General features: G+C 40.1%; 1 protein-coding gene across 1 annotated transcript in view; it reads right to left on the bottom strand.

The window, feature by feature from the left end:
• Positions 1 to 447: 447 nt before the first annotated feature.
• Positions 448 to 24,656, bottom strand: part of LOC124553582 (basement membrane-specific heparan sulfate proteoglycan core protein) — a 799,417-nt gene continuing 775,208 nt past the window's right edge. The window contains exons 77-82 of the mRNA XM_047127431.1: positions 23,284 to 23,435; positions 20,929 to 21,129; positions 19,925 to 20,137; positions 12,177 to 12,327; positions 6,512 to 6,982; positions 448 to 2,007 (exon numbers count right to left, since the gene is read on the bottom strand). Of these exons, the coding sequence (XP_046983387.1) occupies positions 6,523 to 6,982; positions 12,177 to 12,327; positions 19,925 to 20,137; positions 20,929 to 21,129; positions 23,284 to 23,435 (1,177 nt within the window). The 3' untranslated portion in view covers positions 448 to 2,007; positions 6,512 to 6,522. The remainder of the gene's footprint in view (positions 2,008 to 6,511; positions 6,983 to 12,176; positions 12,328 to 19,924; positions 20,138 to 20,928; positions 21,130 to 23,283; positions 23,436 to 24,656) is intronic.

The raw sequence follows: 24,656 nt of genomic DNA, 5'->3' as shown, positions 1-24,656 counted from the left end.
CTAGTGACGTAGAGCTAGATGTTGCCGTGAAATCTTCATTTGTCACAAACCATTACAAAAGTCAGCTGGTCATTTTACTTTACCTCTAAATATATTTAAAGACAAGAATGGCAGTGATTTCTTGACGCCAGTTTTAATGCAGCAAACTGTTAATTGAAGCCTGTGTTCTTATTTCTTGACAGACGTCATTTCTTTTTCACTTGAGCATCTTTCCTAATATCTCACACGGCAATGCATCTAAGGGTCCAAAGCAGCAGTGAATTTCTTGACAGAAATTATAACTATATACATAAGAATGTGATCTTATTTCAAACTACCCCATCAATTTCATTTCTCTCGCTCTTGGTGTCTCAGTTTTTTTTTGTGAATTCAGTTTGGTAGCAGGCAAAAAATATTTGTCAGATGTGTTCACAGGACAGGCAAGAAAGGTAAAAATAGCAAATGACATTTTTTTCTTACAAACAGACATAATTTATTATTATTATTACTTTTATGGCAGTAAAATTATAATGCTTTACTTCACCTTTTCTTCCTCATCCTTCACAAATAAACGCTAAGTATTATCTTAAACTGACAGTCATCATCGAGGCAATGACAGTGTCTTACTACAGTAGTTAATATACAAAAATCTGCACTGGTTTGGGATGCACACTATGGCACAAAAAGTTTAGTAGCACCAAAGGACATAGCAGCAAACATTTAAAAAAATACATAAAAAACAAAACAGAGCAAATCATCTCATATCTCCTCACAGTTCCGTATAAACACTCAGTTACAAAATAATAATAATAAGTCACAGAAAAAAACATCTTTCAGTTTCAGTTATCACTAGAATACAATGGCAGTTTCATTTAACGGCTCCTCCCCCTCAAGAGGAAAGTGCCGCATTTTATACACAGTAATATAAAGTTGTATTCTAGTGGTGCGGGCAGGACAAAGAGGAGTAATACGCACAGAGTTAAAAACGAACACTACAAACTCGAGATAAAAGAGTATCGAGACAGTGGCAATAAATTAAAAATAATAATAATAATAATAAAAATAAAATAGTAGTACAATAGTAGTAGTAGTAATAATAATAACGTGAAGAAACTACTGCTTTCAGTAATGTTAAAACTGAGAAGTAATGCAAAATACTTTTTTAAAACGACTGGGAAAGTGTTTGCACATTCCTGATATTCTACTGGCATCAAAAAATGCTGCAAGTAACAAATGTGTCATAGCTATAATTTTTGCAATTTTTTTGTAATTGCAAGTTAATCCTGTACGAATTTTCTAGCAGTACTTTTGAGCTAGTAAATGGGTACGTATCAAGAGGAATGCAAAACCGGAAATGTGCAGTATTTTCCCAGCTACGTTTTACGTTACACTTCCTCGTCCGCTAGAAACATATCCTATCTCTCGCACACGCACAAATGCACACAAGAGGAAGGGGACAGAAAATTATGTCGGAAAAAAGAAGAAGGAAAATTACATTCCTCTCCCTACTTCCTTTTACATTCCGCCACTTAAGAAGAAAATGAAATCAGAGTAACACAGCCCTACTTTTTACAATAACAGTTATTATCTTAAATGCAGGCATGCACGGTGCATTTGACACCGCCATTCTCAATTGTTATAAACTAGTGGCAGTTTCAACATCGGGGACAGCACGGTAAAAAAAGAAATTGAGATGCACCGTGGATTAACCCCACTGATTAGTGAGAACAATTAAAATAATACACGAACACACAGAGATGCTGCAACTCGCCACTACAACTGTCGTACATTAGAAGCACTCTGGCAGAAATGTGACAATTTCCTGGTAGTCAAAGGCACCACACTGCATCCACACACTCGTACACATTAGTGAACACAAAAAAGAATCATTGCATTAATCTCCTTCTCAATTTGCCGCAGTTTCTTCACGCTTTCCTCCCCGACTGCCGCCTGCCCTTGCCTCGGCGGTGGCCGGCTGTGAGTCGTCTCTGTCGCCGTCCGAACAGATCGTTGTCAATTTCAGACCCACTGTCGGCAAAAGTTAAAGTGGAGAGAGGTCAGGGAATGAGGAGTGGGGTGGGGTGAGAAAACACGTGAGAAAATTGTAATGAAATATTACTAAATATTAAAATACTGTACAATTAGCTACACCACCTAATTTGTTTGAAAGGTAAATGTTGAGTATATAAATACAGAACACAAGTTGCTATATTCAGACAGATAACAAACTGATATACTGTGAGGCCGTGGTAATGAAACTGGCTATAATTCCACTCTTTAGATAATGTATTCCATACATGAAACATGCAGCTTGAATATATGTAATCTTCAAATTCTTACATAAGTTGTATTTCATTGAACTTGGTTAAATTTCAGTGAGATTGTCTGGCAGCCCTAATTTTTCTGATGCCGAAAAGGGACGATTTTACTGAACTAACATGTTGGTTCATGAAATATTCAAATTTGAAAACTTCAACTTTCCAGAAAATTTGTGATGAGCTTTTAATATTTAGGTATGCGCCAAAACTTCCGGTCCATAAACAGGACCATTATTTAAACAAATTTATCAGGATAAAATTTGTGCATAGAGAAATTTACTTTACTGCCTAATGTGTGTAAATATTTTTACTTTCTCTGTGCTGTGTGTATCTTTAAACAGGCACTGCACATTGTGCTAGTCAATTGTCACCCATCATTCAATACACAAACATCTATGTCAATTAGGTAGCAGCTAACAGAAGAAGAACACAGTTACTATGTTGAGCAAAGTCACCAAATTGAATAAAAAGTTCTCAGGTTTCTAACCACGCCAAGTAATTAAAATCACAAGCTTTCAACCACGTACTCCTTGGCCATTGTCAAGTGAGATGACTGCCAGCAGGCTGCTGGTACGCCCCTTCCATACACTAGCTTCCAGCTGTGACGTCACTGGTGCCTGCAGCATCACATGCAGTGACTCAGTGTTCGACATGCCCACTTCGACCACGCCATCGTTGGTTCCCGTACCGTGCTTAGCTGCAGGCCATCGTCTATTTATGGTTTTTATTTCAATGGCTTCTTTAATTACACAATTCCAGAAGCCATTTGGGCAAGCCATGGTGGATGTTTTGTCAAATTTGATCAGTGTCCTTTTTCTAAAGCATGTTCACCTAAAGCGGATACCTTACAAGTTTGTGATTTTCACTCGATCACTAAAGAATATATATCAATGGAGCACTCGTTTTTAACTATGAACAACCACTTTGCTAGATTTCGATAGGCTATTCAGTGTATGTGGGTTACCAACCTATGTTATGAGCTTTATACACTTCAATGTAGTGAACCGAGCTGATCGGAATACAGGTGTTTAACTACAAGAAAATGGGATGAAGTGAAAATTAAACTCAACTGTGACATGTATGATCTTTTATAATTTTTTAAATAATGCAATAAACATAAGAAGTATGACCGTGAAGAAAATCTAGAAGATTTATGAGGCACCAAATGTGCTGAACTATCAGTGTAAAAATAATTGATCTTCTACCGTGGATGTATAATAAACGGCGTTGCCATGACATCACAAAAAATGAAGCCAATGCTCGCCATGTTAGTGTGGTCATACATTAGCTTCTGGTGGAAGCATTTTCATCAAAATGCTTGCTTGCATTATTTACCAGTGAGCCAGTCATTCTGTTTGTAGTGCAAAGTGTACAGAAATCATATTTTATCTGTAAGTGGACTGATTCCACTGATTTTCTTTATATACATGAACTGTAGTTGTGGTGGTGACTTCTACTGCAGTGTATTTATTTCTGTCATTGGACTTTAGATTTCCTGTAAGTCCAACTTGAAAATCTACATTGTGCATGCTGTGTGAAGGGAAGATTGGAAACCACCCAAACATGGCGAAATATGTTCACAGCACGTTTGGTAAGATGACATTTACCGAATATGTTTTCTCACTCTGTATTAAGAAAAATGCTGGATTATGAAAGCACCCTTTTCATATCACATGCTTCTCTTCTCAGTAATTGGGAATGTATAATAAAAAGAAAGTTACACTAACAAGGCGAAATGCTCCATATTACTGGATCAAATAGGCACGTAAGACCAGAAAATGTCTTCCTAATGCTGTATTACTCACAGTAGCACTGTAACATTTACTATTTAGAACACGACAAAAATTAAGAACGTGCAGCAATTGTCTGCTAATGTTTTGTCTAGCTTCAAAGCAATGTGTAGTTTAAGGCTGCAGCACAGTCTTCCCTTATTATACATCCACATCTTTTACTATATTCCTCTAAACTCAATATCTACTCTGATCAAATGCTCATATACAGGGAAGTACAATGGAAGTTAAATGTATCATCTGTGTGGAAAGAAGTAAGGTACAACTACGTGTAGAGAAATGTTGTCTTCTGCAGATAAACTTCAGTAACTGACACTATTTTTTCCTCTTTTGTTGAGATAAAAAGCAATTAATTTAAAAAAATCTTTTGCAGATGACTTCAGTAACTGACACAAATTTTTTGTTATTGAGATAATAATTCATTTATTATATAAATTTAAAATCTTGACACTGCCAATTAAACTGGCTCTTGCCAGGACTTTAACCTGGCCTCTTGCCAGAACTTTTCTGTGAAGACTTTTTTTTTAGTAAATCCAAGTTGAGTTTAGCCCGCATAAAGCCAGACAACTGTAATTCTCTAGTTTCTTGAAGATAGTGTTTTCAGGGTACAAAATAAAGTACAAGACAGAATAAATGTGAAATGTGAAGCCAACAACAAATACAACTACAGGAAATAAAAGACATAATTACTAGTACTGAATGTCACAGTGGTAATTCTTAATATTAAATTTTCAACATGCCATAATCTTCATAAAATTGAAATTGTACTTTAATGTCTTATGTGTACAGATTTTGGTTAATAAGTTAGTTGTTACCTCACAAGTTTTTTTTATTCCACAGTGAGAGCGCAGGAAGGGAGAGATAAATGTTTAATATTTTGCAAAATGTATCAAAAGCTATCAAAACAAATCTAAAAAGTATGTTACAAATGCAAGAACACAGTACATGCATTCTGTTATAAAGAGTTTAAACCAGATCACATTCTCCTGCTGACCGAGGGGTAAAAGTTTTGGACTATTCTGTGCAACGGACGATATAGTGCATCACGTAACTGGTCCAAAAATGTTTGTGCACGTAGCAGATCTGCGAGATTCCTTAGAACTTTACAAATTTTTGTTATGTTTCCAAACATTTGCGGAACAAGTGACACTATTACGAATGTTACGTATTTGACACAAATGTGCTGAATACTCGCAGTGTGCTATAAGAAATGATTTTTTTTTTTAAATTTTTTTCTCTCATAGTACGAAGGATTGTTACATCATATGTAACACACAACAGCTCTTGTATACGATGCGCACAACCACTGTTTTATTGATCATTCTGCTAGATACGTGGCAGTATAACAAAATTGGTGTAAAACAGTCAGGTGTATATTTAATATTTACGTAAATATTTACAACAGTATGTAATACCAATATTATTGTCATAGATTACTTGATATGTCCCAAACAGTACTACATAACTCGGTCCTTCGGCCAATGTTTTGGTCCTTGCTCGGAAAGTATTGCATTTCCACACAGCTCGACAAAGAATTCTTGTCGCCACAACACCACAGGAGGAAACAATTTCACACACTCATATTAGTTATGAGAGTGCAAATGAGCTAATGAAGCTGAGGTGCCAGATTACACAGTGGGCAAAACACAGATGGTGTTCAAATAAGACTACATGCTTCACTTATTTCTGCTTTGTCTTCTGCAGTATTTTAGAAGGAGAAATTAATGCTGATAAAGATTTTTCTGGAAATAGCATTTCCTCAAAATGGTGGTGGTGGGGGGGGGGGGGGGGGGGGTGGAATCTGGCAGAAGAAAGATAACTCACACAGACATTGCGAGAAATCATTTGAAAAAATTTCAAAAATTTACTTAGGACAGCAAGACGAACTGATTCTGTTATTTCAGGTAGAATGGATAAGCGTGCATAAGAAGAAACAGCACGATTGTTTTCCATTTCTGAAGGCAGAACATGATGCAGTGTCAGAAAGGTGTTCACACTCCTGCCAATGGTGCAGCCACATGTACTGTCAACTTCAGCTTCGTTTTGTATGGGTTAATTAGTTCTGCTGAGCAGAATGAAACAGCAATGAAAGAAAATATATTCACGTATTAGCGAAAGTAGCTGCAATACCTGACTTTTATAAATATGATCAATGATCATCAATGCAATTTTTTTTCCTCTTAGCAATTATTTGACCATCCTGTGTATGCTGTGGCTGATGAGAAGCGTTGTCATACTCTTTCTGAATGGAGGACAAAATGTGTAACAAACACCGTACGTTTCTGGTGGCAACAGACGAATACGCACCATTTCGCATGCCACCTTTGTGCAAAAGTCACCAGAGTGCTAAGTGCACTACCCGCACATAGGGAAAAATACCGAGAGACGATAGCGTAGTGTAATACGACCGACAGCTGCAGAGACCTCGCATGCTGCTAGTGCATCCGCAGTGCGGCTACCACTGCAGTGGCGAATGCCGCCACCAGCACGGCCGGCCCGGAGGCAGTCGCGACCCGCGCGGACGACGGGGGGCGAGACCTGGCGGGGTAGTGGTGCACGGACGACGAGGGCGCCAGAGTGCGCAGGTCTGACGCCGTCGGCTCGGGGTAAGCGTGTGGCTGCCACAGCACCACTGGGTCCTCCGTCTCGAGTTCCTCGAATCTGTGGCGGTGGGTGACTTCGTGCCGATCGACGATCTCCGTCTGGTCGCCGGTTTCGTAATGGGCGGGGACGCTCCCGCCACTGTATGGACCGTTTACACTCGTGTCGTCATTTTCCACAGAAATGAGGTCGACCTGTCCATTGTCGCTGTTGTCGCCGTAGAAATTATCATTCCCTTCGGCAACCCCGGCATTAGATTCCTCGGTGAGAACGAGTGAGGACGGAACCCAGCGACTGCCGGTTCGGTTCAGAGTAATACGTTTGTACGTTACAGTGGAAAAAAAAAAAAAAAAAAAAAAAAAAAAAAAAAAAAAAAAAAAAAAAAAAAAAAAAAAATATATATATTTGCAGTTTGAAATATTATGACAGTAAATATGTTATACAAAAATGTAGCCAGTTACAGGTACAGGAAATAAATATAATTTAAAGGTCGATCCATCACGAATAGTACAATTCAAAACAGCAGTTGCACATAAGATAGACCGTCAATTGAATTAACAGGGGCCGTTGTAAAAGACATTCAAAAAATATTTCAGAGGTTTTAACAAGTCACAGTTCCATGCACAACGTGCACATTACATAAGTATGGACATAGGAAAGAAATGTTTGTATTAAAATAAAGCACCATTTTATTGTGGACATTTTAAGAGGCATTCCAAATGTGCAGCAAATATAGAATATAAATAGTTTGTGATAAGAGATATTGTGGAAGCAGTTATTAGAGTGTTTTTGTAATTATTGGAGAACAGTTATGTTTGAAAAGCGTACAATGTTTGCAAATCAGTTTAAAACAGTAATTGACCAAGTCAGAAGCTCACATACAGTGTATGTAGTTAGTGAGACACACAACGGATGCAAAGAAATGTACAGTATATAATCAGCATTTTAAACACATGCACACAATTGGAATAAAGATATTATTAAATCAGTAGTTATAAAAGTACAGTCAACAGACAAAGAAAACATACAATATACCACACACGCATGCAGAATACGTTACGATTCAGAGATGTGTGCCCGTTTCGCAGCACGGAAAAAGAGAAAAAGAAAATACGTGTTAGTGACTGAAATGATTTCTGGGATACAGCCACAGCTAACAGGTTCGGTGTTGCTGGGCAGTACCCTGTGTTGTGGATGGAAGAGGGGGACCCAAAGTAAACCAGAAATGTGGATAAATATAATACCCGTAACAAAAGACGATGAATACAGCCATACTGGATAGCAAGACTGGTGCTGAACATCTCGAACAAGTCACATCGTGTAAGTTCCTGGGGGTAATAGTTAGAAATGAACAACATGGGACAATCACATGAAGTCGGTATTAACAAAGGTAAATGGAGACTTGGATTTTTTGGGAGGGTTTTGGAAAGTGCAGTGCATCTTGAAAGATAATCGCATACAAGACAGTAATGTGACCAATTCAAGAGTATTACCACAACTGGACTTGGCACCTAATAAATGTCAAGCACAGTACAGGTACATTGTAACACCTTCACCATGTGAAGCCGTGGGGAGAAAGAGCTCAGTGACATTTACAGACATCTGAACAGTCTCTGTGCCAAGGTGAAGTTTACTATGGAGATAGAAAAGTATCAACAGCACCCCTTCTAGGTGTGATGAGTAAAAGGAACGGTGAGAATTTGGGCCATAGCACGTATAAAAAACCGACACACACCAGATGATACCCACACGAAAATTTCAAGTCATCACCCGAGCCAGAAAAGAAGTATAATTAACGTGATCATAACGTGTGAATGACAAATGTAGGCTACAGCAAGTCAATGCGGGATTCGACACCTGGAATGTGTCCCGAGGAGTAACGGTTACTTTGCCAGTTGTACAAGTTAAATTTTGGGTACAGCCTTTCAGCCATACAAGTCCACAGTACGGACAGAGTCAATATTGTGCAAATGCAGTGTAAAGATTATACACAAAATGACCAAACAGATCAAAGTGTGTCCAAGATCTAAGAAGAACAAATGGGACCCACTGATACCAGGAAGATACTCGTACTGTATACTTGTGGAAAAGTCTATGTCGGTATAACTGGACAATCCGTCAATATCAGGTTCACTGAACATAGTGTTATTGTTGGAGGAACTGGTCACGGCAGAGTACACACTACTCAAAACCGACCACGGAATTAAAATCAATAATAAGCAGGTCCTCACTGTAGAGAAAACAGCTACCATGTCGATTTGTCCAGGGAAACCATTGAAATTCACAAGTGTGGCAATAGCTTTAGCAAGAAAGAAGAAAGCTTCGATGCAAACAGATCTCGGATTCTCGTGCTGCAGCAAATGGCCATTTCAGGTAACAAGGGAGAACCACAGTCTTCACGATCAGGTAAAGGCCCTAATATGTAGGTGCGACAGGGACATACATCTGGCTGTGGTTTGTACTAGTAAAAATAAGAAAAATACGAAATAAATGTCGGCCAACAGTCCCGAGATGAAAGCCAATAGGCATAACACATCAACAACTGACAACAAAAAAGAATTCAGATATGCACTGCTAGGACTATAACAGGTTTGTATAGTTTACATGAAAGTGTAACGGACATTAGGGGAACTTAAATGGGAATCTTCAGGAAAAAGGTGATCTTGATCTCCCGAAACCTGTCGGGGAAATTTAGTAAACTGATAATTGAGAAACATTATGTGACAGTTACACTGCCACCGTCCTATATCTTGTGGAGGGACTACGAGAAGGAGATGAGATACATTAAGGCACTTTTTTCCTTACTTATTATGTGTATGGGATTGGACAGAAACCTACCTACATTGGTAAGAAGTGCCCTCTACCATCTGCTGAACTGTGGCTTGTAGAGTATGTGGACACGTAGGTGTAAATATAAGGTCGCTTCATCGACGGGTAGCAACATCGTAGTGGGCGCATAGTCAGTTGACGCCTTTTATGTTCTGCTTTTGTGTGTCAATGTTTACTCATCACATGAAACTGTGTTATCATGTTGACTACTGTTTGGGAAGCATATAACAAAACACTGATACTTATGGTGCTGCAAAAATGGAAGCAATGTGACTTTGTAGAAGTTTGTTACCAGTCAGGTAAAATGTAAAGAGACAGTAGTAATGCTTAAAGCAACATACGAAGAAGAATATGTTGGGACAAATGAACATTTGACGCCTGGTTTCATTTTGGTCCCATCTCGTACAAATGAAAGTGTCGTGCTCGAATACAGATACCTTGCTTTTTACTACCAGTGACCTTAACTACGATGGCCATTCGTATGACGGTGTCTGGTGAGCAGACGAGTAGTGACTGCAGAGTGATTTCAGCATGTCCGTGTTGCCCGGCTCAGTGCAAGTCTGGCAGTGTGGCAGAAATGACATACCATAAATGGAATTATCTACCTTACTAAATGGCACCAGTTAATCAACATTTCCTGATTGAAAGAACCACTATGATGCACATGTTTTTGTAGATGTTTAAAGCATTAGGGAAAAAATGGAGGCAATAAAAGATGTGACTTGACAAGACCTTCCGGACCAGAAAAATCACAGTATGCATGTTTAGACAAGTACTCTGAAAGGCTTCATCTTGTATAAAATAATAAACAAATATTTACTTCATAACAAATTCTGGTTTCATTTTGGTCCCATCTCGTACAAATGAAAGTGTCTTGCAAAAAATATGATACAATTTAATTGAAAATATTCAGTCTCATTTTAACAATATTCATACAGAATGAGATTTTCACTCTGCAGCGGAGTGTGCGCTGATATGAAACTTCCTGGCAGATTAAAACTGTGTGCCCGACCGAGACTCGAACTCGGGACCTTTGCCTTTCGCGGGCAAGTGCTCTACCAACTGAACTACCGAAGCACGACTCACGCACGGTATCACAGCTTTACTTCTGCCAGTACCTCGTCTCCTACCTTCCAAACTTTACAGAAGCTCTCCTGTGAACCTTGCAGAACTAGCACTCCTGAAAGAAAGGATATTGCGGAGACATGGCTTAGCCACAGCCTGGGGAATGTTTCCAGAATGAGATTTTCACTCTTCAGCGGAGTGTGCGCTGATATGAAACTTCCTGGCAGATTAAAACTGTGTGCCCGACCGAGTTTCATATCAGCGCACACTCCGGTGCAGACTGAAAATCTCATTGTGGAAACATCCCGCAGGCTGTGGCTAAGCCGTGTCTCCGCAATATCCTTTCTTTCAGGAGTGCTAGTTCTGCAAGGTTCGCAGGAGAGCTTCCGTAAAGTTTGGAAGGTAGGAGACGAGGTACTGGCAGAAGTAAAGCTGTGAGTACCGGTCGTGAGTCGTGCTTCGGTAGCTCAGTTGGTAGAGCACTTGCCCGCGAAAGGCAAAGGTCCCGAGTTCGAGTCTCGGTCGGGCACACAGTTTTAATCTGCCAGGAAGTTTCAATATTCATACACTCTCAAAATATGTGTGCCTTGATGATCAGACTGCATTTCAGCAACCATAACTAAAATCAGATCCAAATCACGGTAAGAAGGCAACAGGAATACTGTTGCTGACTCTTTAAAATTATCTCCTAGCATCCAGAAAGACCACAGCCTTTTCAGAGCCATGTACCTGCTCATAGAACTGTATCATCAACCTGATTCTAGTAAAATAGGGAAGTGCTGATTGGTTCTGGATTTTGAGAAAGTGGGATAAAATCACAGAAACTACAGGAAGCATCATATCGAGATTTACTTTTTAAACAAATATTACGATTTCCTCTGTGCAACATTCTACTGGTAAATGTGTTTTACCAAAAGAAATCAGCATTTCAAATGCTTTATCATTTATAAAGCTACCACCACCCCCCGACAATTAGTTACCATTCTTTTCAATCTTTCTAGGCTTCTTTGCCTATGCACACCTAAGCACTGTGACTGAATGCAGTGTCAGAAAGTTATTCCAATTAATATTTAATAATTTAAAAAATGTACACAACTGGGCACGAGTTCTTATTGAAGGAGTTGTCTGAAAATGGTCAATCTGCTATGCGATGGCAGTCTTTCTGATCGGGTGCCAGTATCAACTCTTATAGAGCAAGAAGGATTTGGACTGTGATTGTAACTGGTGCATTGTTTTTGACTAGGAAAGTGTACGATGGCTTTCAAGTTGACTTCAGTTTTAATGTTGTTCTTATAATCAAACATTCATCACTACTGAATGTCATACAAATTAATATCAAACACAAAGGCATTGTACAAGACTCGATACAAGAATAATTGAGTTGCCAAACAGTCTAGCAGTTCCAGTTTTGTGTGTATGTTTATAACCTCTAAGTGTTATATCAATTTAGTTCCCTTATTTTCTAAACTTTTAAGCTCGTGCATTTGATGGCAGCATAATCCCAGAACATGCTACAGGAAAATCCAGCCCCTCCACTACCCCAGAGTCAAGTGACAGTAGTACAAAACCAGTGGCCACTTTTCCAGATACTCACGAGTCACAGGATCGAACGTTCCTGCCGCCAATGGCCAGCTCCCGCAGGTAGAGCGGCGCCGTGTCCTCGTCAATGTAGATGGCGTGCACGCAGCCCGTCAGTCCGGACAGGTAGCGACCGTCCGTCATCAGCGACGGGTTGGGGAGGCCGCCTGCAAAATGAGGAACCTTTAGCACTTGCCTACTGCCTATGGAAGTAGCTGGCAAGCTAAAAACACTCAGCAGTCAGAAATTGCACTGTTAAGTGTGGTGCAGCTGGCACAAAAGAATTCATGACTGGAGAATATTTTATTGGCAGAAATTACAATTATGGAAATAAATGAGGATGTAATTGTCAAAATAAGGTAATCTCTCCTTGTAAAATATCTCTATATTGTTGACTTATTGGCTAAAATGCTGGTAAAGTACAAAATAATGTTCAAAACTTGAGATTCCATGACTGTTGTGCTAGAAGCACTGCACTGATGAAGACACCTAGTGCAAACAAAGAACGCAACAACTGTGATGATTGTAAGCTTATGGTCATCTTAAGATACGTAATTACACACTGAAATAACAATAATAATAAAAATAATACCATTGGAATATGTCTCATGTCAAACATACCTGTCATTTCTTTTGGAAAAAGAACAGTTTTTTAATGCTTACACTTTATAAAGGAATGAATTTACTTCACAAAATCTGATGTGAGGTGGTGTGACTACTACTGTGTGCCAATCCTTGAATTCCTAAATATAGGAGGCAATCAAATGAAAATGAGACAGATAGAAAAAAGTAAGCAAATTGTTTCTATTTCAACAATAACTGACGCAACTGTTAATACGGCAACCCTACTGTGAGACAACACGGTCAATTTCTTCAGGGAAATGTGTTTGCCACTGCCTACCGCAACAACCACAGGCTATTTCATTACTGTAAACTAAATCATTCGATATGGGATTCCTTGTACACGAATTGTCAGATACCACTTTTGGTCGGATTCTTGCAATCTTCAATGATTTGCTCAGAAACCACACTTTCACTACTTTTGTCCTGGTTTGCTATTTTAGTACTCATTTCATAAATTATAAAAACACTTTAGTCTGATGTACATAAAAAAATAAGTTGACTCCAAAAAGCTGGTCATCCTGATATTTATTATGATAAATTTAAAGCGAAATAAACAGAATGACACTGTATAAAATAAAAATATGCTATAATGTAACAAACTATTACATGAAATCTGAATTTCTTTGATGTTGTCAAAAACACGGGGAATATTTATTCAACTGAAAATACTCAGGTACGTATCTTTGACTTGCGGAACCTTTGGAGCTGTTATTTGTACCTTTAATGCACATGGTTAGTTAGAACTTGGTTTGGTAAAGAAACTATTAACTGCTCCAAAGTTATTGGTTACTATCTCAAACTGCGAGGTTAATAGCCAATTTATATGGAATTGTATTTGAAAGTGATGTCAATTATTACTGGTGTTGAAACAAAGAACTGGTGATAAATCGGTGATATTAAAATGGTATTAGTGTTCTCAGTCATTATGAGATGAAGACTCGGACCATCTAATTACAGATCTTGAAGAAACGTGTCAGCCTGGGACAACTGTAGCCATTCTGAAATATAAGTACAGTGGAACTCCGATTTTACTTTTTTGTGAAGGGAATATTTTAGGGCATTGCAGAGAGGGGAGACGAGTGGGGAAAATGCGGCAAAACGTACGATCGGCGTTGCCGACACAACTTGCAAAAGTTTAGCTGCACCGCACAATTATGATACGTCTTTTTGCACGTATTTCCGATGAACTGTACTCGGCAACAATATTGATCGTAAACCTTTTAAATTCAAACATTGTGTCTCAAAGAATATGCTCAGTCAGAATCGAGGAACTGTCTGCCATTTCCAGCTAGTGTGTTCTAATTGACTTACGACTAGTAACGTCGCCCAACAGCCAGTGCGGCCACCACACCACACTAATCCACTTTGTTTCGCACACTACGTAACAAGTTTATATACCTTAGCCTACAAAACATTTGAAACTCCTAAACTACTGGATTATAAAGTACAAACAGGCACAAAAGCTATAAATCAAAGTCGGTGTGGGAACTTCATTCTCCTCCTCCTAGGTACAAATTTTACCAACACTCATAATGTCAAATGACATAACCAAATCACAAAATCGTAAATCTGTGGCAAACAAAAGAAATTTCAAAATTTTATATCATATAATAGATCTACTATTTTTGCTAATGCTGTAGGAGGTAACTGAGTCATTTCCCAACACACTACTGCCACAAATTATACCTTAAAACACCGTTTTGAGGGTTCTTTCATTTTACATTCACCTCAAAAATAGCACAAATTTATAGACTACATGACGCAATAAACTGAAAACTGTGAAATACAATGAAAACTGCTGGATTACAACATCTCAGATGTTTGTTTTCCACCTGCAGCTAATACCTGTATAGCATGGTGACGTCACGCTAATGCAGTGGTTTCTAGCATACAGAGTGATAAACTGCCAGCTTACTTGGTGGCTTTTTCCAAAGTACGGTTGATGTGATTGGTGTATATAGCAAATGGAGTGACTGCAGCTTCCACTTAGGTTTAATTTTATAATTATACCTCTTACGACCTCACTACTGCACATCAATTTCACATACAGTGGTTTTGCTCAAAGCCTGTTGACAGAAGGCAGAACGTATTGTGCCTCTATTGACTGCAGCCAACACAGGCTACTCCATTTGCTAAGTTGGGCAGCACAATTAACAGGGTGTGTTCGCTGAACAATTGTGTGATGGCTTGTCAGTGTTTTTTCAGTCCTCAATGGTTGTTCTGATGGCAAACACAGTGTTATAAAAGTAACAGATTGCTGGGATAGACACACTGAAATCACAGTAGGCTTAACTTTATTTCATTTTCGTTGGTATAAATAAGTACTACACGAAAACTTGTGTGTGTGTGTGTGTGTGTGTGTGTGTGTGTGTGTGTGTGTGTACGTACTTTCATGAAACCTGCTGTAATTACACTACAACAAATTGGCAATACTGCAAAATGCTCCACTTTGACCACTCGGCACAATAAATAAGGAAAAGATTACAAGCAACACATCTGACGTCATTGCGCTCGCATCACCTGAGTATGCTGCACTGCCACTGGCTACAGAAAGGAAACACACACCACCACATGTTAGATTCTGACACCTCTCACAGTCATTGACTGTTTGTTGCTTAATTTAGCATTTTTGCTTTTTTCTGAGTGAGCACAATCGAAAGATCTCTCAAGAAACATGTGTTCTGTCATATAATCTGTGGTAGTAGCATGTCACAAAATAGCTCGTTTTCCATGTACCCGAGTACCAATTTCAATTTTTCGACGAGTTTTTATTTCCTGCTACACATATGTGATTTTTTTTAATAACTGATGAATTTCATTACCATAATATACAGGCTGGAGAAAAATTGTGTCACGAAATTTTAACCCTGGATAGCTGATGCAGTAGGAACCAAAATTACTAATGTTGTGCAAGTTGACAGCGCACGATTTTTAAACCATGGAAACTTGTCGCCATGCGCTCCGATTGGCCGTGGGATTGCCCTGTTGCCAGATGCTCTGGACAATGCATGACCACGAACGCTTTGCCTGCCAGATATCTTGTTGCTCTTCAAACGGATACTGTGCCACCAGGCTTACTGTATGACTAAATCGCAGGTGATGTATGTACGTGCGTACGTACGTATGTACGTGTGTGTGTGTGTGTGTGTGTGTGTGTGTGTGTGTGTGGGCGCGCGCGCGCATGGGCCGAAGCAAAGCTTACATACGAATGCCTCTGACGTGAGGTGGAGACAAACCTATTCGACACATGTGCGTGTCACATTCAGGCAGTGACGAGGTGAGGGTAGTTCGTATGTGTGAACCGACAACCGTAGTGCTGCTGTCAACCGACAAACGGCAACAGGGCAATCCCACGGCCCCTCGGAGTGTGTGGCGCCAAGTTTCCATAGTTTAAAAATAGCGCTTTGTCGACCTACACAATATTAATAATTTTGATTCCTACTGGCATCAGCTATCCAGGGTTAAAATTTCGTGACAAACATTCTACATACAGTCCCGAACTCTCCCCATGCAATTTCCATATTTCTAGAGCCCTGGCGGAAAAAGTGTGAAGTTTGGGGAGAGTACATGTTGCTGTTTCCTCCCATTCCAGTCATATACAGACATGCCTTTGAATGCAATGTAATTAGTCTGATTAATCTTCACAGTCATTATGGGAATCAATACATAGTGTTCTGAAGTATATCTCTATATTCCTCACATAATACTCATTCTTTGAACTTACTATATGGGCTTTCTTGGTATAGTTTGTGTCTACTTATAGTGTCTGCTAGTTCAGTGTTTTTCACACTCTCCTGTTCTTCAAACAAGCCAGTGACCATTCGTGCTGCCTTTCTTTGTATACATGGTAGCCCAATTTGATACTGATTACACACACTTGAGCAATATTCTAGGATGGGATGCACGAGAGTTCTGCACACAGTCTCCTTTGTAGATTGATTGCATTTCCCTTGTATTCTACCAACGGACCACAGTCTGCCACTTGCCTTGTCATGACTCAGCCCATGTGATCATTCCATTCATATTCCCACAGACTGTTACATCCAGTTATGAGACGAGTTATTCCACAGTTTTGCACTGCTATGTCACGATGGATTCAAGTCTGCATCTAAGAGGACGTTGCACCATGTACTGTCATTGCTTAGGGGCACTGTGAAAACTCCCTGTGTGAAATAGACGATTTTATTATGCGCAAATGTTTGTATTTTTGATTTCGTGATGTGTACACGCTGAAAATGAACATATAAGCATGCCACAGAGCTGTGCCATGAATTTCAAAATAAAGGGGATTCAAAATTTTTGTTGTTGTGTGTACATAATATAGATAACATCAGTGTATGCAAAAAATCTGAGGTTAGTGTTAATAGTGTCTGCCATTTATCAATATGACATATGAACAGCAAGTGCCCTACACACTTCCCTGTGGCACGTCTGAAGTTACTTCTACATCTGCCAATGAGTCTCCATCCAAGAGAACATACTGCATCCTACCTAACAAAAACTCTCCATTTCAGTCACAAATTTAACTCGATACACCATATGATCGTACTTTTCTATGCTGGCACAGAGTCCAATGTTTTTCTACAGTAAAGAAATACTACTTTTACTTGACCGCTATCATCCACAGCTTTCTGGATGTCAAGTGTGAAAAAGTGCAAGTTAGGTTTCACACAACTGATGTGTACAGAATCCATGCTGCTTGTCATGGAGTGGTAGCAAAAGATTACTATGGTTTATTCTTTGAACTGTTATTGTGGTACTATTCTTGAGATGCCCAAGCACCAAGATGCTCACTCCTTGTATGGTTGACCAGTGAAATAAATACACACATAAAAAAAAGTTTTGCATCACCTAGGTTCCGAGAGTTCCAGAAACTTTACAGAAAATTGGAATAGAGATCAACAGAAACATCAATTCCACCCTTTTTATTACTCATGAAAACGACACATTGCATGTTGTACCAGCATACAGTGAGACTTCCAGAGGTGGTGGGCCAGATTGCTGGCAGTAACACGTCCTCTTGCATTGGTGCATGCCTCTATTCGTCATGACATACTGTCAAAAAGTTCGTCAAGGCACTGTTCTTTCAAATTGGTCCTTAAGAGTGTTTGATGGGTCACTTCATCCATAAACAGCCCTTTTCAATCTAGCCCCGGCATGATCGATAGGGTTCATGTCTGGAGAACATGCCGGCCACTCTAGTCGAGCAATGTCATTATCCTGAAGGAAGTCATTCACAAGATGTGCACGATGGGGGCACAAGTTGTCATCCACGAAGATGAATGTCTCACCAATATGCTGCCAATATGGCTGTGCAATCGGTCGGAGGATGGCATTTATGTATCTTACAGCCGTTAAGGCACCTTACATGACCACGAGTGGTGTATGTCGGTCCAACATAATGCCACCCCACAACAGCAGGGGACCTCCACCTTGCTGCACTCGCTGGACAGCGTGTCTAAAGTGTTCAGCCTGACCGGGTTGCCTCCAAACACGTCTCCGACAGTTGTCTGGTTGAAGGCATACGGGACACTTCTCGGTGAAAAGACCATAATGCTTGTCCCGAGCGGCCCATTCGGCATGTTGTTGGACCCATCTGTACCGCGCTGCACGGTGTCGTGGTTGCAAAGATGGACCTCGCCACAGACGTCGGGAGTGAAGTTGCACATCATGCAGCCTACTGCGCACAGTTTTAGTTGTAACATGACGTCCTGTGGCTGCACGAAAAGCATTACTCAACATGGTAGTGTTGCTGTCAGGGTGGCTCTGAGCCATAATCTGTAGGTAGCAGTCATCCATTGCAGTAGTAGCCCCTGGGTGGCCTGAGAGAGGCATGCCATCGACAGTTCCTGTCTCTCTGTATCTCCTCCGTGTCCAAACAACATCGCTTTGGTTCACTCGGAGACTCCTGGGCACTTCCCTCGTTGAGAGTCCTTCCTGGCACAAAGTAACAATTTGGATGTGATCGAACTGGGTATTGACTGTCTAGGCACAGACAGACAACACGACCTGTATACCTCCTTCATGGTAGAATGACTGAAACTGATCGGCTGTCAGACCTCTTCTGTCTAATAGGCGCTGCTCACACACGGTTGTTTACATCTTTGGGTGGGTTTAATGACATCTCTGAACAGTCAAAGGGACTGTGTCTGTGATACAATATCCACAGTCAACGTCTATCTTCAGGAGTTCTGGGAACCCGGGTGATGCAAAACTTTATTTGATGTGTGTACAATCACCTCCTTGTGCTGACTCTGGCCAGCTCTACAGGATAGAGCAGCTGAGTTTGAATGATTTCTCTGAGGCATTTAGATTTTTTAACTTTGTCAAGTTTTCCAAAATCTGTGTTCAATGATTTGGAGGCACCTACGATAAACGTCATTCATTCTATTTAGGATGTCGAAACTGGCAGGCCTGATTTCTCTGATATTCTGTGAAGGAGGTTTATCTGGCTGACGATGATTCTGTACCTTTGGCCTGCAAGGTTATCCGCAAAGGTCTCCTACAATGCTGTATCTCAATCGGTAAAAACAGAACACTTTTAGTATCTCTTCGTTGTCCATCTGTCTGTCCATCTTTGAAGACCCCTTCATCTCAACAACAGGAAGAGGTATCAAATTGAATTTTATGTCATTTACGTCACACATTTTGATACTTGCAAACTCATTCATCAAAACCTATAGGTTAACTATTTATATACGTATTTAGTTTAACAATGAAAATAATCAATTTTTAACAATATAATAGGATAGTACATATTTAGTTTGTATGGAACCCTCAGAGCACAAGTCGTACTTGCACTTGTTTAATTTTCGTTTCATGTCCAGTTTTTGTTTGTTGATTTATACCAGCTTGTTGTACTGCACTAAGAGATAGCTGATGAAATAAATAATTAATAATAGGAATAACGGATAGGCACACATAACAATGGTGTTTTTGTATTCTCATTCGGAAAAAGACAAACTGCGTAGTTATTTCCTTCACAAATTCTGATGTGTAGTATTGTGATTGCTCATATTCTGACACCAGAAGTTCTAAGCATAATAATGTGGTAGCAAAAGATTATGGCAGTCTGCTTTTTGACTCGTGGCCACTGTACTAATTTCCGAGGCACGTGCACCCGGGTGCAGAACAACTCACCGACATAGATGCTACCGTCGGTATTGAGCATGGCACGCAGGCCTCCACTCTCGCCGTACTCGGGCGTCCCGTTGTCGACGGACAGCGACCCCTGTGTGGCCTGCCGCTCCGCCACGGCCGTGTGCGTCCGGCCGTCGTCCACTCGCAGCGGGTAGCGAATGCGCGCCGGGCCCGAACCTAGCTCGTAGCTGAGCTCCAGGCTGCCATTCACAACTGTCAAAACACAGCACCGGGTTAACGTGATAATGACAAAGTGTGTGTTATTTGTTTACATTTCTAGGAAAGACAATCTGTGTCGGCAAAAAAGTGAAATGACATAAATGCGTAAAATTACTGCACAATCAATCTGATATCATTCTGTTACTGGACACTCGAGAGAGATCTTTAGAGAATCAGAAGAAAGACTGGCAGTATATTAGGGAAGCACGAGTTTGGTTTTGGAATAAACAGACAATTGAGAAGCAGTTTTAGCACTGCATCCCCTAAATATACTGCAGATTTTGGAAAAAAGGACACATACGTCGCATTCAAAGATTCGGAGAAGGAAAACTTTTCTGACGATATCTGTCTTACGTGGAAGTCATAGAAGCACGATAAACATTTCAGAAGAGAGGAGAGTGGAAACTTTTGCAATGCAGTGCTACAGAAGAATGCTGAAGATTACACAGATACACTGGGTAGGTAACGATGAGGCAGTAAACTGAAATGGAAAAAGACACCGATGGCACAAATTGACTGAAAGGAGTGATCATTTGACAGGATATGCCCTGAGCATCAATAAAATGTCGGCTAGGTAATGGGGAGGAGGTTCAGAGGTAAGAAATGTGGAGCGGGACTGAGGGAAGACTACAGTAAGCAAGTTCAAGTGGATGTAGAATGCAGTATTTGTGCAGACACGAGGAGAGTTGCGGCGAACCAGTCTTTGGACCAAAGACCGAAAAAACGACAATAAAGCTGTTACACGGAACTGTAGTGCGACAATTTTAGCTGAACAAATGAACAACCTGCTAGAGCGAGGTAGTCCTGTCCACGTCCAGAGGCCTCCGGTTCCTGGCCGTGCCAGAAGAGGATGCCGTCAGGTTGCGTCGTCGAGAACTCTACGGTCAGCTGCTCCTGCTGGTGCGGATCACCGTGCGCCATCAGCCGGCCCGGCAGCTCCACCCAGCCGTCTCCCTGGAAGCCCACCTCCGTCTCGAAATCGGCAGCTGCGTGAGATGGAGAAAGCTGTGCTGTCGTCATACGTTCTCTTACGAGAGGACTATCGACTAGCCCTCTTCAATTTTTGTCGTGCTTAGAGGACGTAAAGATAAGTGCCCTGACATCAGTCTCCTAAAGCACTGTGATGCAATCTCAACAAAAATGAAATGAAATCTACTTTGAAGATTATGTTGTTTATTATTTTATTTGTAGCTGTAACTTTTCAGCAACTGTAGTACATATTTATGAATAAAATTCAGTTGTCAGTTGAAAATATATTTTTATTCCATTTTACCTGTTTTGATGAATTAATTTGTCATTTTCAGAAGCCTACAAAATTAGGGAAATTATGAATCTTCCACACCTCCCTACTAGTAACGTCATTTTTTTTTTTTTTTTTTTTTTTTTTAGCTTTTGTTTAAATTTAATATTTATTGACAAATGGCAATTTTAATTAGCAACTACTGTCTCATATATTTTAGTAATAAATACTGCTATTTTATTTTTTTATTATTGGTATGGAAAAATAATAAAATATGATACAGACATGCAAAATGGCTTTCTCTCGCTGTCTCTTTTCGGGCAGTGAGGGTGGGGAATCAATAATACTGTTCTGTTTCTAGAAATTGGCAAATATTTTATTTTCTATTCGATGTTTCACATTTTTGTACCAAATATTTATTTATTGTGAATATTATGATCTTTGTGCAAATAATAATTAAGTTATATTTCCATTTAATAATAAGGAGAAGGAGAAAGAGGGCAGTGCTCTACTACTGAGATTTGAACCAGCAACATTACACTGCTCAAAAGATTGACACTACACTTGCAGTTTTCTAGCGACAACAAAAATTTGATTTTCAATATTTCATAAAATTACTGACCGAATTTAAAGATTAAAATTACTGTCCTAATCTGCTCATTAAGAGGTATAGCCTCATGATAAATGATAAATAAGAAAACAAATGGCTTATTTTTTCACAATAACTTAACAGTCATGGACATAGTCAGTTTACGAACACAAGAACATTTAAAAAATTTAGAAGTAAACATAAATTATACACAACAATATGTTAATATGTTCATCTTCAGAATCAAATCAAAGTCACAAGGACCTAAGTCCGGGAAGTATGGCGGGCGGTACAGTACTTCCCAGTCCCATCGACTGAACAGAGCAGCCACAGCTTGCGCTGTATGCGCCCACACATTGGTGTGCAAAATGACGGGTGGGTTGTGCAGAAAGTGTCGTTGCTTCTTTCACAAAGCTGGTCGCATGTGATGCTCCAAAAACAAACAGTAATGCTGTGCATTGACGGTCTGCCGTGGAGGAAAGTAATGCGTTAGGATAACACCGTCACAGTCATAAACAAGATCACCATAACTTTAGACCGCTCCATTCACACCATCAACAGAACAGGCTCTGCTAACAGTATACTATGTCTTCCACATCACTGGCAACGGGTTCTACACAACACTGGTGACTATTCCGAACGACAGGAACAGGTGAAAACATGTAACTTTTTTGTATCGGTTGTGAATAAATAGTTGCCACTATTTAAGTTCCAACCCTTGTATTAGTCAAGGAGTCTATGTTCACATTCCCTACTATTGTAGTCTGTTTTTTATGAGGGGGAGCCTTTTGGCAAATATTAAGGTTAGAAACTGTGTATACTTATGAGGCAGAGTAGCTCATGCGTGCTAATTACCCAAGAGCACTCAGCAACTTCCGACAAACTTTACACGTAATTTCAAATCCTTTCCAAACTTTTTCTCACCTCCTTGCTTAATGTCAAATATTTAGAAATTAACACATCTGTTAAGTAATAAGAAGTCTGAAGCTGTTTTATACAGTGAGTTCAATTCTTTGAAGAATGGGGGATTTACTTGTATGTTAACATTCTCTGAATGTTTAACACTTAGCAGCACTCTAAAATATTCTATGCTCCAAAGGCAATTAATAAGAAAGAAAGAATTGTGTCAAACTGCTTTAGAAATCGGTGTCCGTGCCCTATTCTTCAAATTCTGAAAGTACTGAGAAAGTCGAAATTAGCACTAAGTCAAAACCAGTAACGATACCACTTGTGTAACATGACGCTGAAATACGTAACTAAAAAAAAGAATGTAACAGGACTCGTAATGAGGACAGAGTGCTATTAATGTACCTTGCTGGCAGTTGGTTCCGGTCCAGCCAATGGGGCAGTGGCAGTGGTAGGTGGAGCCGCGCGTCTCGCAGGAGCCGCCGTTCTGGCACGGCCGCAGTGAGCGGCACAGCGCGTCCTCTTGGTCCTGCAGTGCCGTCTCGCAGTTCGTTCCCCTGCAAAGACAGCCCACTGAGAAAATCCGCTGCTGACAGTCAAATACGTGTGACGAGCGCTAAAGGCTACTCCACTAAGTTTCTAAAGTACAACGAATTATCGATTCGGACTCCAAATCGAAGTGTTGTCATCAATCACTCGATGTTCACTGCTGCGTAGAGAACACCTCCTGCCTTCTGCGTGTCAGAGGTACATTGAGGTGATTCTGCAGCCTTTGCAGGCTTACCAAAGATGACCACATGTTCCACCCACCCCAACCTCATTTCCCCACTCCAGTCTCTCCCCTGATCAGTGTCCCAGTAATTCACAATGTGCATCCTGTATATTAGTTTCATACATTACAATGTGTATTTCCCACTGCTATAAAATACGAGGGCCATCTGAAAAGTTATCAGCCTCGCCCAGAGATCGCAACACTACTTGCGTGATTATTCCCCTTTATGTTACACACGTGTTAGTAGATGTGAAATTGCAAATCGTTCCACGCAGCAGTTGACAACGGGCAGTCATTTGAAACAGTTGTGAGCATAGTGTTAAAAACAGAATAAATAAATAAATAAAAAATAAAAAGAAATCCAGTATCGTGCAGTGATTAAATTCTGTGTAAAAGAAGATTTAAGACCGACCGAAACTCATTTGCGGCCTGTAAATGTGTACGGTAGCTCTTCACCTTCAATTTCTCCTGTGAAGAAATGGGAGTTCGAGTTTAAATGTGGGCGTGAAAGCGTCCGAGATGATCCACGCAGAGGACATCTGAAACGTACGAGCACACCGAAAATCGTTGGCAAAATGCGTGATACGATTTTGGGAGATCGGCATATAAAGTTGTGTGAAAATTGCTAAAACTCTAAGGATGTCGAAGGAATGTGTTGGTCACATCTTGCACCTGAAACTGAATGAGAGAAAACTTTGAACAAGACAGGTGCCAAGTGTGCTCACTGGGGATCACGAACGCATTCACACAACGCTTTCTGAAACGTGCTTGGTGCATTTTATTAAGAAAAAAAAAAAAAGAAGCGACTTTTTGATTCTATATGTTGTTGAGGATGAAAACATGAATTCGCCATTACACACCCAAATCCAAACAGAAGTCTATGCAGTGGATAGAATCCGCTTCTCCAGCTCCAAGAAAGGCAAGAATAGTGCCATTGACGGTAAAGATCATCGCCTCGGTGTTCTGGGATACGACAGGAATTTTCTTGATAGACTGTCTTGGAAAA

Source organism: Schistocerca americana, chromosome 11 (genome assembly GCF_021461395.2).
Source record: "Schistocerca americana isolate TAMUIC-IGC-003095 chromosome 11, iqSchAmer2.1, whole genome shotgun sequence".
Lineage (NCBI taxonomy): Eukaryota > Metazoa > Arthropoda > Insecta > Orthoptera > Acrididae > Schistocerca > Schistocerca americana.
The sequence above is the reverse complement of the archived record's forward strand: the minus strand, read 5'-3'. Positions and strand labels throughout refer to the sequence as shown.